The sequence below is a fragment of the Bos indicus genome, chromosome 2, assembly GCF_029378745.1.
Source record: "Bos indicus isolate NIAB-ARS_2022 breed Sahiwal x Tharparkar chromosome 2, NIAB-ARS_B.indTharparkar_mat_pri_1.0, whole genome shotgun sequence".
NCBI lineage: Eukaryota > Metazoa > Chordata > Mammalia > Artiodactyla > Bovidae > Bos > Bos indicus.
In genome coordinates this window covers 120,047,885-120,061,745 of record NC_091761.1, presented here as the reverse complement: position 1 = coordinate 120,061,745, position 13,861 = coordinate 120,047,885, and the positions used below count along the sequence as shown (strand labels likewise).

General features: G+C 51.6%; 1 protein-coding gene across 1 annotated transcript; it reads right to left on the bottom strand.

The window, feature by feature from the left end:
• Positions 1-2,283: 2,283 nt before the first annotated feature.
• Positions 2,284-5,446, bottom strand: LOC109577007 (intestinal-type alkaline phosphatase-like). The gene is made up of 11 exons (XM_019985712.2): positions 5,363-5,446; positions 5,166-5,282; positions 4,936-5,051; positions 4,572-4,746; positions 4,321-4,493; positions 3,935-4,069; positions 3,774-3,846; positions 3,540-3,674; positions 3,265-3,456; positions 2,925-3,041; positions 2,284-2,819 (listed from the first exon to the last, which is right to left on the bottom strand). The coding sequence occupies exons 1-11, from the start codon at positions 5,427-5,429 to the stop codon at positions 2,527-2,529; spliced, it is 1,593 nt and encodes a 530-aa protein (XP_019841271.2). The 5' UTR covers positions 5,430-5,446; the 3' UTR covers positions 2,284-2,526.
• Between the last annotated feature and the right edge of the window lie 8,415 nt (positions 5,447-13,861).

Below are 13,861 nucleotides of genomic sequence, written 5' to 3'. Positions count from 1 at the left end.
TTAGTTTTGGCCAGGCTTGAGTCCCGGGAGAGAGCTGAAGGACAGGAGGAAAAAGCAGTGGGAAAAACATGCCAAGGAATCCCCTTCATAGCTCGCTGGAAAATTTGCTAAATATCTGACCGGTGCTCACAGTTTCATTGGTCTAATCTTTGGCACAGAGAAGAGAAAGGACAGAAGAACCCCCACCGGCTTGGGTAACAGCTACTGGGGCTCAGCAGATAGCGCCTTTGGGACATGCTGAGGAGTAGCCTCTCCAGAGTCCCTCAATTGTGCCCCTTGCCGCCCACCTGTTTGCGGGAGGTTCGAGGAAACAAGAAACGAGAGATTGTAAGGGTCCTTCCAGCCATAGGAGCGAGGACCTCTTACCTTAATCGGAGGTCTTCTGGAATCCGAGACTGGGCCACGTGAGCTTTCTGCTGAGTTCGTTTTTCGCTGTCCCGGTTTCCAGCAAGACGGGCCTTCCCCTGAGCTGGGTTTCTTCGCCTTCCGCTTCTAGCGTGGGAGCTTCACTGAGTTGGGCTCCTGCTGTGCTTGGCCTCTTCCACACAGAGGTTGTTTCACCAGGTTATATCTGAGTCACAGCACCATAGATGTCACACGAGTGTATGTTCCTCAGTTCTTTGTCTCGTCACAACAAAGATTTGGAGCCATTAAAGCCCTCGGCGCATCACAGCTCTTGGGTCTTGGACAAACCGTGCTACAGCTCTTAGACAAATCAGTGTTACAGCTCTATTTTACTTAGAAGATAGCAGGAGAGAGAGAGAGAGAAAGAAAGAAAAGAGCGCACACACGTGGGAGAGAGAGTCCAAGAGAAAGCGCTTGGCTCCTCCTTTTATTTTTTTTTTCCTCCACCTGGGCCTGCCCTATGCAAATTGGGCTTAGCCAAGAGTGCTGTTTGTTCTGTTTGTTCTGCCTGAAGTCTTCACTCTGGTCCTCGGACCTTCCTTGTCTTTTAGGCACCGCCATTTTGGACTCCTTTTCCCTATTCTACCTACCTAAGAGTAGCATTACTCACAGTAGCCAAGAGACGCAAGCCACTCAACCATCCACAGCAGACAAATGGATAAACAAAGTATGATATAACTCTCCAATGGAATATTGTGCTTAGTTGCTCAGTCATGTCTGACTCTTTTCCACCTTATGGTCTGCAGCCTGCCAGACTCTTCTGTCCATGGGGATTATCCAGGCAAGAATACTGGAGTGGGTAGCCATTCCCTTCTCCAAGGTATCCTCCCAACCCAGGGATCGAACCCAGGTCTCTTACATTGCAGGAGGATTCTTTACCAGCTGAGCCAATAGGGAAGCCCTTTTTCTTGAGGGCCACATCTAGTGGAACTCATGGGACCAGGGAGGTGACACGCCACCAGATGATTGCCTGGGCATCAGGCAGGGAGGTAGGAAGGGTGAGGACTGGGGCTGAGGACTGTCTCTCTGTTTTCAGAGAAGGTGAAAGCCTGGCTTCGGGGGAGGGGAAAGCCCCAACTTGGTCCAGCCGCTGGCCTCACCTGGCCCTGCTGACTCCCTCGGGGCCCCTGCACCGCTGTCCTTCTGCATTGCTCCCTCCCTCACCACCTTTGGTCTTTGTTCAGTGTCGGCCCCTCATCAGCCTCTCTCTGACTTTATTGATGTGAATCACCCCTCCCCCCCACCACACACACACTCTGTGCCCCCACCTAAGGGTTTTTCTTCCCACACGTATCACTCCTGTATCACACTTAGAACAGTTTATTTGAGGGCTGCTTCCTCCTGCCCAGGAGGGCGGGGCCTGTGTCCCCACCCCCAGCTCCCCCGCTGTTCCGGGGATCTCCCAGCCTGGAATGGACACCGGGGCCACCTTCAGAGCAGCTGAAGGACCTGGGACAAGTCTCCTCTCCTCTGTGTTGCTGTCTCCTCTCTGTAATGGTACCCTGGGTTCCTAGGAGGGGCTGCTGAAGGCTCTGTCCAGGGTTCCCTGGGGCTCCTGACCCCAGATGTCTCCGTGGCCGGCGAAGTGCCCACAGGGTGGGTTCCAAGAGGACCGGAAGCCATAGCTCCCCAGGAGCCACGCCTCCTCAGTTGCCACGCCTCCTAAGAAGCCACGCCTCCCGGAAACCCCAGAGTCCCAGAGTTGCCTGAAAGGCAAGGTGTGGGTTCCAGCCGGGCCTGGGACCCCTGGGACCGTGCCAGCCTGGTCCTCAGCTGTGGGCAGTGTGGGGAGTCTGGATGGTCCAAGCCCCCTTACTGGGGTTCGGGGTAGCAGAACACAAAATCCCAAGCCACCAAAGTTGGGGTCGGGCAGTAGGTCTACGGGTGTCACAGGGAAATCAGAGCCTCAGCCTCCGGGATAGGCTGGGCCTTGAAGGGCTGTGAGCTGAGGCTCCTTCAATGCTGGGAGGTGAAGCTCTGGTGGTGGGGCCGGGTCGGGTCTCCAGGAGTGGCAGCTAGGACTTCGGGGTGGGGACTCTGAGGTGGTAGCTTCGGTAGGGCCTGCGCTGGGAGATTTTGGGCAGGAGAGCGGGAAATCCTGAGACCTGGAACTGGTGGGAGTTAGTACAAGGTTGGAGCCAGCAGCAGCAGCATCGCCCCTGCGAGCAACGCCAGTGGAGGCGGGCTGGCCGCCAGGTGCGCGGTGTCGGGGACCCTGGCGGGGGCCGGCAGATTGCAGTTGGTGTAGGGCTCCACGCAGCCCGCAAAGGCCATGATGTGCGCCACGAAGGTCTCCTCCTGCACGCCGTGCACCAGGTGCGCCTGTGGGCCGCGCGCGAACACCGCCACGTCCTCACCCCCGTGGGACTCACTAGACAGGGGCACAGCCGCCTGCTGCCGGTACGAGGGGTCCTCTGGCCAGAAGGTGGGGAGTTAATGTGACAAGGGAGGCAGCCTTCCCCTCCCTACAATTTCTGGCCAGGGTCCCCACCTCCCAGCACCCCACCCACTACACTTACCGCTTGTGCTGTCATTAACATCAGGTCTGGAGCCCCCGCCAAGCGCATAGCCAGGGCCATTGCCATAGAGGATGGAGGTGTAGGACTTGCTGTCTAAGGCCTTGCTGGGGGCCAGACCTTCAGGGAAGAGGGGACACCGTGATCACACTGACCCCAGCCTTTGGGGCTCCCCCTGTGTGCAGAGCCTAGGCAGGTCTTGTCTGTTCAGTGACTTAATCCTCACCAGAGCGATGCAGGGCAGTTGCTGTTATTACCCTACTTGACAGATGAGGGAACTGGCTCAGAGCACTTTGTGCCTCGTAACTTAGGGGCAAGGACCTGCCACTCTCCCTGGGCTTACCAAAAATGGAGGTCCCACGCAGTGTGTAGCCACCAAAAGAGAAGACATGAGAGTGGTCTGCAGTGGCAAGGATCAGCGTGTCCAGTTCGCTAGTGAGCTCGTTAGCCTTGGCGATGGCATTGTCAAACATGACTGTATCAGTCAGCGCCATATAAGCTTTGCCTTCATGGTGACCGTGGTCAATGCGGCCTCCTGCAAGAAGGTCACATATAAGATACCAAACTTGCCCTGATGGCCCTCATCGAGCCTCTGTTCCTCAAGGGGCTGCCACTCACCCTCCACAAAGAGGTAGAAGCCCCTGGGGTTCCTGCTCAGCACTCGCAGGGCCACCTCTGTCATTTCCTCCAGGGTCGGGTCCTTGGTGTGGTCTTGCTGAACATTATACTTCATGTCTGCTGGCTCAAAGAGGCCTGTGGGAAAGGGGAGCAGTGGTGACCCTCAAGCTGAGGACGGGGGTGGCCTGTGGCACCCATCCCGGGGAGGACAGTGGTTGTGAGCGGGTTCGTTACCCATGAGGTGTGTTACACTGGAGTCATCAGCCGCCTGAAGGAGCGCCGTGCGGTTCCACACATACTGGGCTCCCTGGGAGGGCAGAACCAGGCCTCAGCCCATAGCCCGACACCCCAGGCCCGGCCCCTCTGTACCCCCCACACCCGTGAGCCCCCATCACCTGGTGCTTGGCCTGCCACTCCTGTACCAGATTCCGCTTGTCCTTCCGGACACCTGTCTGATTGACATCATATGGATATTCAGGGTCTGGGGTTCCCTCAGGAAACATGTACATTCGGCCTCCACCCAGGATCACCTGGAGCCAGAGATTAGGGCAGGTGGGTTAGGGGCCTGGCTGGCCCTTCACTCCTCTCACACAGCCCCTACCTCCTCCACCAGGTCTGTGGGATGGTCTGTTCCCACCTGTAACTCCTACAGGGTGCCCCTCCTCGCCCCCACAAACCCATGGAGATCCTTCAAGACCCCAGGGCTGTGGGTTGCCTGGGACTGTGTTGAGAGTGTCCCACCCCCTCTGCCCAGTCCCGCCCCGTGCTCATCGTGTCGCACGTCAATATCCATGTTGTAGACCAGCTGAGTGGCGATGTCCTGGCAGCCGTTCATCTGGGCATCAGCAGGCAGGTCGGCGTCTGAGTACCAGTTTCGGTTCACCGTGTGCGCGTAGGCCCCGGCTGGGGAGGCGTGCTGCACCCTGGACGTGGTCACCACTCCCACTGCCTTCCCTGAGCGGGGCAGAGGTGACGGTGGGTCACGAGGTCTCTGAACCTGTCCCTGCCCGGGAAGCTGACGCCCAAGCCCACCTGCTTTCTTGGCCCGGTTCATCACAGACGTGACCTCATTCCCACTTGTCGTGTTGCATTGGTTGTAGCGGGCGGCTGCACTTACACCAATGGTCTTATAGTTGCCCTTGACCCCACACAGGTAGGCGGTGGCCGTGCCTGCACTGTCTGGCACCTGTCTGTCCACGTTGTATGTCTGGGAGCATAGATGGCTTCAGCTCTGCTGAGGTAGACACCCAGCTCCTGCCCCAGCCCCTGGGCCCATCCTTACAGCCCCGGCCCCTATCTCAGCCCCAGACCCTCCTGGGGCTTTCCCTCCTACCCTGCTCCTTAGGCCCACACCCACCCCTCTAGTGTAGACCTTACCTTGGACAGTTGACCTTACCTTGGACAGAGCCACGTATGGGAACTGGTCCATGGCCAGGGGTGTCTCAGGTCCCAGTTTGCCATTCATCTGCCCCTTTAGGATCCGAGTGGCTGTCACCGTAGGCACCCCCATCCCTGAAGGTACACAGTTTCTCAGGTCCGAGTTCCCAGGGCCAACCTGGGTCAGCCGGCATCACAGGGTTCCAGGCCTGTCAGGGGACAGGGGGTGGGCTGGCCTCATGCACTCACCATCCCCCAAGAAGAGGATGACATTCTTGGCGGCTGTCTGGATGGGCTGCAGCTTCTTAGCCACATCAAGAGCCTGGGCTGCCTGGCGGTTCCAGAAGGCGGGGTCTTCCTCCTCGGCTGCCCAAGGGGAGAGTGTTGGTCAGGTCAGCCTGGGGCCGTCCCCTGTGAGTAGGGGGCGCCGGGAGCTGCCTGATTACCTGGGATGAGGCCAAGGGAGAGCTGTAGCCGCAGGCCCAGCAGCAGCAGCACGCAGGTCCCCTGCATGACGGTGTGATGGCGGAGGGTCAGGATGGGACCTGGGGAGGGCAAGGCTTGCCCTGGGTCTTAGGCAAGGCTGGGACACCAGGTACCAGGTACTAGCTGTCCTGGCTGAAATCCCTGCTATTAAAGTCTCCTTGTCCCTCCCAGTTTTGCGGGTGGCCACACCCTGCCCCTCACCTGCCCTATGACTTTGAGTCCTGTTGCCAGGGGCATGTGGTGGGTGTGGCTGAGCCAGTAGGGGTCCTGAGGATTCAGGTCCCTCCCTCACAGGATGGTCCCCAGCTGTCTCCTCAGGGTGGGGTGGGGATTAGGGTGCAGATGTCTTAGGCCTGAGGAACATTTTCAAGGTCCTGACTGAGGCTCCTCCCAGCCCTCTGCTCACCAAGTCCTGTGGGAGAACCATCTCTCCTTCCTTCACGTGTTCAGCGTTTTCTGAGACTCAGCCTTGGCCTGGTTTGGTTCCCAGTGCTGAGGGGGGTGGGCTGGAGGCACACAGCCTGGGCCAGGGGCCTGAGTTAGTTCCCTGGTGCCCTGAGGCAGAGATCCATGGGGAGGCCTGTCTGCCCTGCCTCCTGCTCAGCTCCTCACCAGACTTGACCTGGGCAGGAGGTGTGGGCAGTGGGCTAGTGGGGGCACCTGGGAGCCTGGGCCCAGCTTCTGCTGTGGAGAAGGATGGGACTGGAGGTGACAACAGAGCGGGGGCCTTGTCCATGTCTTCAGTTACTGAAGTGCTGGGTCTGCAGTGCTGTTTGCGTTTGTGTGTGTGTGTGTGTAAGGTGCCTGAAATGGGTTGACAGGCGTGGGCCCAGTGCCCCATTAACTGAAGTTGACCTCTGCTTCATTGAACAGGTAAATGGAAGGCAGAGGTGAGTCTGTTCTCTCCACAGGCCACACACACTCACAGGAAAAGCTTCTGATAAGGAGCTAAAAGTTTTCGGTAACCCCAAGTTGGGTTCAAAAGCATTCCTCCAATCCAACAATCTGACTTCTGGATGTATATCCTCAGCAATTGAAAGCAAGGTCTGAAAGAGGTATTTGCACACTCACATTTTAGCAGCGTTATTCACAGCAGCCAAGAGGTGCAAGCAACTCAACATCCACAGCAGACAAATGGATAAGCAAAGCATGATACAACTCCACAAGGGAATATTGTTCTTAGCTGCTCAGTTGTGTCTGACTCTTTTCCACCTTATGGTATGTAGCCTGCCAGGCTCCTCTGTCCATGGGGATTCTCCAGGCAAGAATACTGGAGTGGGTTGTCATGCACTCATCCAGGGGATCTTCTTGTCCCAGGGATCAAACCTAGGTCTCCCCCATTGCAGGTGAATTACTTACCATCTGCGCCACCAGGGAAGCCCCAATGGAATATTATGCTGCCTTCAAAAGGAAGGAAAGTGTGATACCTCCTATTACATGGATGAACCTTGAGGACATGATGCTCAGTGATGCAGTTGCGGTTGTTGTTGTTTAGTTGCTAAGTTGTGTCTGACTCTTTTGCCATCCCACGGACTGTTTCCTGCCAGGTTCCTCTGTCCATAGTAAATATCAGGGGATTTTTCTGATTCAGGGATCAATCCCATGTCTCCTGCACTGGCAGGTGGATTCTTCACTCCTGAGTCATCAGGGAAGTCTCAATGAAGTACGCCAGTCACAAAAAGACAAATACTATGTGGTTTTACTTCATTAGGCATCCCAAGTAAGCTCTTTGAAAGAAAAGCCAAGAGAAACCTAAACAGTGTATTAAAAAGCAGAGACATTACTTTGCTAACAAAGGTCCATATAGTCAAAGCTATGGTTTTTCCCATAGTCACATACAGATGTGAGAGTTAGACCATAAAGAAGGCTGGGCACTGAAGAATTGATACTTTTGAACTGTGGTGTTGGAGAAGACTCTTGAGAGTCCCTTGGACTACAAAGAGATCAAACCAGTCAATCCTAAAAGAATTAAACCCTGAATATTCATTGGAAGAACTGATGCTGAAGCTGAAACTCCAACACTTTGGCCACCTAGTCTGAAGAGCTGACTCAGGGTCTTTTCTAGACCCTGATGCTGGGAAAGATTGAAGGCAGGAGGAGAAGGGGGTGACAGGATGAGATGGCTGGATGGCATCACCAACTCAGTGGACATTAGTTTGAGCAAGTTCCAGGAGAAAGTGAACGACAGGGAAGCCTGGTGTTCTACAGTCCATGGGGTCACAAAGAGTCGGACAGGACTGAGCGACTGAACAACATGGGGTCACAAAGGGTCGGACAGGACTGAGCGACTGAACAACAAAGGCATTTCAAGCAGTCAAATGATTAGAAATGAAAAGTTGGATGGCGGCTGCCAGTAGCTGAGAGGAAGGGGGAACTGAGGAGTTGTTTAATGGATACAGACTTTCAGTTTTGCAAAATGACCACGTTCTGGAGGTCTGGGGCCAACCATGTGAATAGACTTAGCACCACTGAACTGTGTCTTAAGAATTGTTAAGATGGCAACTTCCATGTTGTGCTTTTTTAAAATCAGAATTAAGAAATTCTTTTCAAAGGGAAAAAACCCTCTCTGCCTCACCCACCCCAGTGGACCTGGGTGGCCCCCTCCCAACTCAGGCCCCCTCACCCCCGAGCCACACTGCACTGGCCACCAGCATCTTCCTGCCCAGGTGCCCCCCACTCAGGAAGAGTGTCCGGGTTCCTCCACCTTGACCTGCTGTTCCACCCACTCACCACACTAACCCAGGTTACCCTCCAGCTCCCAGAGGACCTGCCCGCTGGGGCCTCCTTCCTGCCTCTGCCCCCCACCGCACAGCTGCCTCTGTCCCCCGCATAATCCTGTGCTCAGAAAATTCTTGGCTAAAGGTCAGGAGAGACTAATTCCTGGGCAGGCCCTTAATTAATTGATTGATTCTTTTGACCAGGATGTAGGTTAAAGGTTTGTTATTCAGCTATTAGTCTTGAGTTCCCAGTCCCTTTTTTTTTTTTTTAATTTGGATGTCTGATCTAACTGTAGAGTCACATGTGGTTGCAAGAAATAATACAGTATGCTTGTATGCTTGCTCCTATTCTCTCTCATGGTACAATTCACAGATTTTCACATTTCTATTCAGAGTCTGCCATTTTACGCGTTCTCACTTGTGTGTGTGTAGATTCTGTACATCTTATCACATGTGTGGGTTCATGTAAACACACCACAGTCAAGATACTGAGCAGCTCCAAGCCCCCGGGTCCCTTTATAACCACTTCACCTTCTGACCCTAACACCTGTCCTTTTGTCCTAGAATTCTGTCACTTCAAATAAGTTACATGAATGGAATTGTGCAGTCTTTGGTGTTTGCCATTTTCCACTCAGCCTAATTCCCTGGAGATTCACCAGAGCAAGAATCCCAGTTGGCTCCTTTGTGCCACTGGGCAGTGTCTGGGGGTGAGTGGATTTTAGGGCATGTTTAACCGTACTCGTGTGCAAGGACCTCAAGGCTGATCCAGTTTTGCCTGTTTTAATTCAAGCTGCCACAAATCTTCAAGGACAGGTTTTTCTGTGAACATTTCATTTCCTTCCGTTCCTCTGGGATACATGCCCAGGAGTGGAATTGCTAGGTCATATGGTTGTGCACGTGTAGTTTGGTTTTTGTTTTGTTTTGTTTTTGTCTATTAAGAAATTTCTATCACCACCACCTCTCCCCTCCTCCAGAAAAAAATGAAAAAGGAGGAACTGCCAAACTGTTAGCAGAGTGGCCACATAACTGGATTCCATCAGCAGCACATGAGGGCTACCGTTTCTCTGCATCCACACCACCATCAGGTATTGTCACTGTTTTTCATTTTAGTCACAATGACAGGTGTGGAGGGCACAGTCTCTTTGAATGTTCTTCTTATGATGAAATTAAGTGATCATCATCTATGCTCCTGCTTGATTTCTTGTGAATTTTGTCCTGGGCCTGGGCAGGACCTGAGACCAGACACAAACCACATATCATTGCAGCAAATAAAAATGTTTGTCCAAGTTCCCACCAGGGCACCTGGCTCCCCTTTTCTGGGCCTGAGTCACCTGAGTGAGATGAGAGGCTGTCATGCTCCCTCCCCTGGGGCCCAGGGATGACCAGGCAGCAGGCAGCATGGCTTCTGCTCTGCAGTAAGAGATAACACCTCCAGTCCTGCACTCCAGGGTTAAAGATGCCTGGGCCAGGGGATGGCCAGCGCCATGGAGCCTGCTCTGTGGGGGACGGTTGTCCTGGCCTCTCTGTTCTCTGGGAAGAAGGCCTAGTCCTGTGGGGTCTCATCTGCTGCCCAGCACCCTCCACCAGTGTCCCCATTTACCACCCTGGGCTCTCTGGGCCCTGTCTTAGCCCCCAGCATGCGGCCCACAGCAGGCACTGCCAGCAGGGGGCAGTGCAGAGCCCACAGCGGCACCAGGGGATCCCTGGGGGGATATCTTCTGCCTTCGTCCTGCCCACCCAATCTCAGGATATCCCTTGAGACGTAGTGACAGTCCTGTGACTCAGGGGAGAGCAGGGCAACAGCTGGGAACAGGAAGGCTTTGATCATTGATACCCAACCCCCAGTCCCCACACTCCAGAAATTTGCAGAAATGGAGGCTCCCTTTCTAGGGCAAGTGCTCCCTGAACCCTCCTCCTCACCTCACCTTTCGGCCTCCCCCCAACCCCATAGAAGTGGTTTGAATGTTCCCACTGCCTCTGGGATACAGGAAGTGAACACAAGTTTAATTCTGTCCTCTTTTCCTGGGGGCCTCGTGGGATGTTGCTGAGCTTCCTGGGTATCTGCCTGGGAGGTAGGTGGGCACTGGGTGAGCATGGGGGTTATTCCATACGAAAGACAGCTCTGGTGCTGCAAGGTGGTTTGGGCATGGATATATATAATGTGTGGAAATAAAAGCCTAAGAAAGTCAAGAGTCTCTTGTAACTCAGAACCGAAACCAATTTCACTCTGATTTTGCACCGTAAGAACGAGGACAATTTTATTCCAATAGAAGTTTGGTTAGTTTGAAAACCTATTAAGGTAAATTTATGCTAAAGGAGAGTTTTTGTTTCATGTTTCATTTTGCACTTCAGTGTCTGTTGCTTTTTCAGTGTTTGGCTGACGGCTTTCCACAACTGAGGAAGTACAGTTTAAGAACGTTAAAGAAGCAATGCGACTCATGAATCCGGTTAAGTACAATAACTTCTTTAAAGTATTTAAAGGTATTCCCCCCACCCCCGCCACCAAGATGGGTTTCTACATATTAAACAACAAAGACCCTCAAATTATAAAAACCCTAAAAAGACAAAGTTCAAAGAGATGATCCTGCCACACTAACTCAGTCATGGACAAGTGATGAAAGCACCCTCCTCCACGTCCAGAACCTTCTTTGTTGTAGAAGGCACCTTCCTCCTTCCATTCAATCTGCTTCCACAGCCACCCGCCCCCCACTCCATTTAACCCTGGAGTCCATGACTCTGACCCACCAACTCCTCCAGCCAGGGCCCCGAGGCACAGCTCTTCTGTGGAGCCGCCACCCCTGGCCCGGCAGCCTCACCTGAGGGACCGCCCTGGCCTGGGCTCAGACACAGACCAGACAAGGCACCTAGGGGCTCCACTGAGGCAACCAGGACTCGTCACCACCCAGACTGTTACCTGAATCTTTAAATGAAAGACCTTAGGCAGCATTTTAGCTAAATGGCAATACCAGGTCTCCTGTCAGCAAGAATTTTATCTTGGTTACTGGAATAATGGACTATTTAATACATCCGTTGCTGAATGTACAAGAAACCTTTTAAACCTATTGCATATTCATTCCTGCTAAGGAAAAAGAAACAAAAAAAGGAAAAAAATTTTTTTTTAGTTTTAGCTTTAATTTTTATCCAAGTTATACATTAATGTGATTTAAAGTATCAGATAGATCTGTAAGGTTTGTAGCAATAAAACAAAAACACTTTCCTGTCTCCCTCACTGCTCTCTGAGGCAACCATCTCCCCCTCTTTTGGATTTTATGTGGGTATTTACCATTGTTTCTAAATCACATACTTCTTCATTTTTGAATTTTAAAACTACATTTATGGATGTACTCTATTGGTATTCTGCAGGTTATGGTTGTGTAATGAACCAACCCAAAAGAGTCTTAAGAAGCAACAATAGTTTATTTGATCACAAATTTGGTATTTGGGTTTGAAAGGAATACCTTGTGTTTATTCCAGGACTCTTTAGCCAGGGTGGCTGGATAGGAGTTAGGAGATCCGCTTTCAAGATGGCTCAGTTGTATGGCTGACACACTGGTCCCTTTCCATCCACGTGGGCTTCTCCACAGAGTTGCTTGAGCTTCTTCACAACATGGCGTGGACTCTGAGAGGCAGGGAGTAGCTGCCAGAGTGTCCCTGGGGCCACGTTTCTGCCTCGCCCGTCCACATTCAAAGGGCGGGACGTACCCTCCATATCTATGTAGTCAATTAATTTGTTTAGCATCTTCATTGACATACAATTGACACATTTGCTGTTGCTGTTGTTCAGTCGCTAAGCTGTGTCTGACTCTGCGACCCCACGGACTGCAGCACCCCAGGCTCCCCTGTCCTTCTCCGTCTCCCGGGGTTTGCTCAAATTCATGTCCACTGCTTTGGTGATGCTGTCCAACCACCTCATCCTCTGCCACCCTCTTCCCCCGTTACCTTCAATCTTTCCCAGCATCAAGGTCTTTTCCAATGAGTCGGTTCTTTGCATCAGATGGCCAAAATATTGGCACTTATAATAATTGACACATAGGCATTGTATATATTTAAGGTTTACAACTTGGGGGGGGTTGTCTTAGAAAATATTTCTATACTTTTAAAAGTTTTTTTTAATTGGAGTATAATTGCTTTACAATGTTGTGTTTCTGCTGTACCACTGAGTGAATCAGTTATATGTATACATATATCCCTCCTTCTTGAGCCTCTCTCCCACACCCCGCATCCTACCCCTCTAGGTCCAACTTGTTGTTTCGATGAAATAAGTACCATGATCAACCTAATTGACATATCAACCACCTCATAGTTACTATTGTTGTTTCTTTTTGTGGTGAGAACACTTAAGATTTACCCTGTTAGCAAAGTTGAAGTATACAACACGATGTTATAATAGAGTCACCATGTCACACGTTAGATCCCCAGAACTTACCGTATAACTGAAACTTTGCAACTTTTCACCAACATCTCTGCATTTTTCTCCTTTGACCCACCTTTGGAAACCACCATTCTACTCTCTGCTTCTGAGTTTGACCTTATAGCTTCCATATATCAGTGAGAAGATGCAGTGTTTGATTTTCTGTGACTAGCTTGATTCACTTAGCATAATGCCTTCCAGGCTCATCCTCTTGTCGAAAATGCAGGATCTCTTTCTTTCTCGTGGCTGAATAATATTCCGTTGCATATTATTGACTATGCCAAAGCCTTTGACTGTGTGGATCACAATAAACTGGAAAATTCTGAAAGAGGTGGGAATATCAGACCACCTGATCTGCCTTTTGAGAAATCTATATGCAGGTCAGGAAGCAACAGTTAGAACTGGACATGGAACAACAGACTGGTTCCAAATAGGAAAAGGAGTTCGTCAAGGCTGTATATTGTCACCCTGCTTATTTAACTTATATGCAGAGTACATCATGAGAAACGCTGGGGTAGAAGAAGCACAAGCTGGAATCAAGATTGCCAGGAGAAATATCAATAACCTCAGATATGCAGATGACACCACCCTTATGGCAGAAAGTCAAGAGGAACTAAAGAGCCTCTTGATGAAACTGAAAGAAGAGAGTGAAAAAGTTGGCTTAAAGCTCAACATTCAGAAAACTAAGATCATGGCATCTCGTCCCATCACTTCATGGGAAATAGATGGGGAAACAGTGGAAACAGTGTCAGACTTTATTTTTCTGGGCTCCAAAATCACTGCAGATGGTGACTGCAGCCATGAAATTAAACGACACTTACTCCTTGGAAGGAAAGTTATGACCAACCTAGATAGCATATTAAAAAGCAGAGACATTGCTTTGCCAACAAATGTCCGTCTATGCAAGGCTATGATTTTTCCAGTGGTCATGTATGGATGTGAGAGTTGGACTATAAAGAAAGCTGAGCGCTGAAGAATTGATGCTTTTGAACTGTGGTGTTGGAGAAGACTCTTGAGAGTCCCTTGGACTGCAAGGAGATCCAACCAGTCCATCCTAAAGGAGATCAGTCCTGAGTGTTCATTGGAAGGACTAATTTTGAAGCTGGAACTCCAATACTTTGGCCACCTGATGCGAAGAGCTGACTCATTTGAAAAGACTCTGATGCTGGGAAAGATTGAGGGCAGGAGGAGAAGGTGATGACAGAGGATTAAATGGTCAGATGGCATCACCGACTCAATGGACATGGGTTTGGGTAGACTCTGGCAGTTGGTGATGGACAGGGAGGCCTGGCGTGCTGTGGTTCATGGGGTCGCAAAGAGTTGGACACAAC

What these genes read in the sequence shown, in the direction of transcription:
- LOC109577007 (XM_019985712.2), bottom strand. Translation starts at nt 5,429, where the DNA reads ATGCAGGGGACCTGCGTGCTGCTGCTGCTGGGCCTGCGGCTACAGCTC. An exon ending in CAGTGTAACACACCTCATGG is followed by an intron (nt 3,675 to 3,773) that starts GTAACGAACCCG and finishes CCTTTCCCACAG; the next exon opens with GCCTCTTTGAGCCAGCAGAC. An exon ending in GCGTGGGACCTCCATTTTTG is followed by an intron (nt 3,042 to 3,264) that starts GTAAGCCCAGGG and finishes TCTTCCCTGAAG; the next exon opens with GTCTGGCCCCCAGCAAGGCC.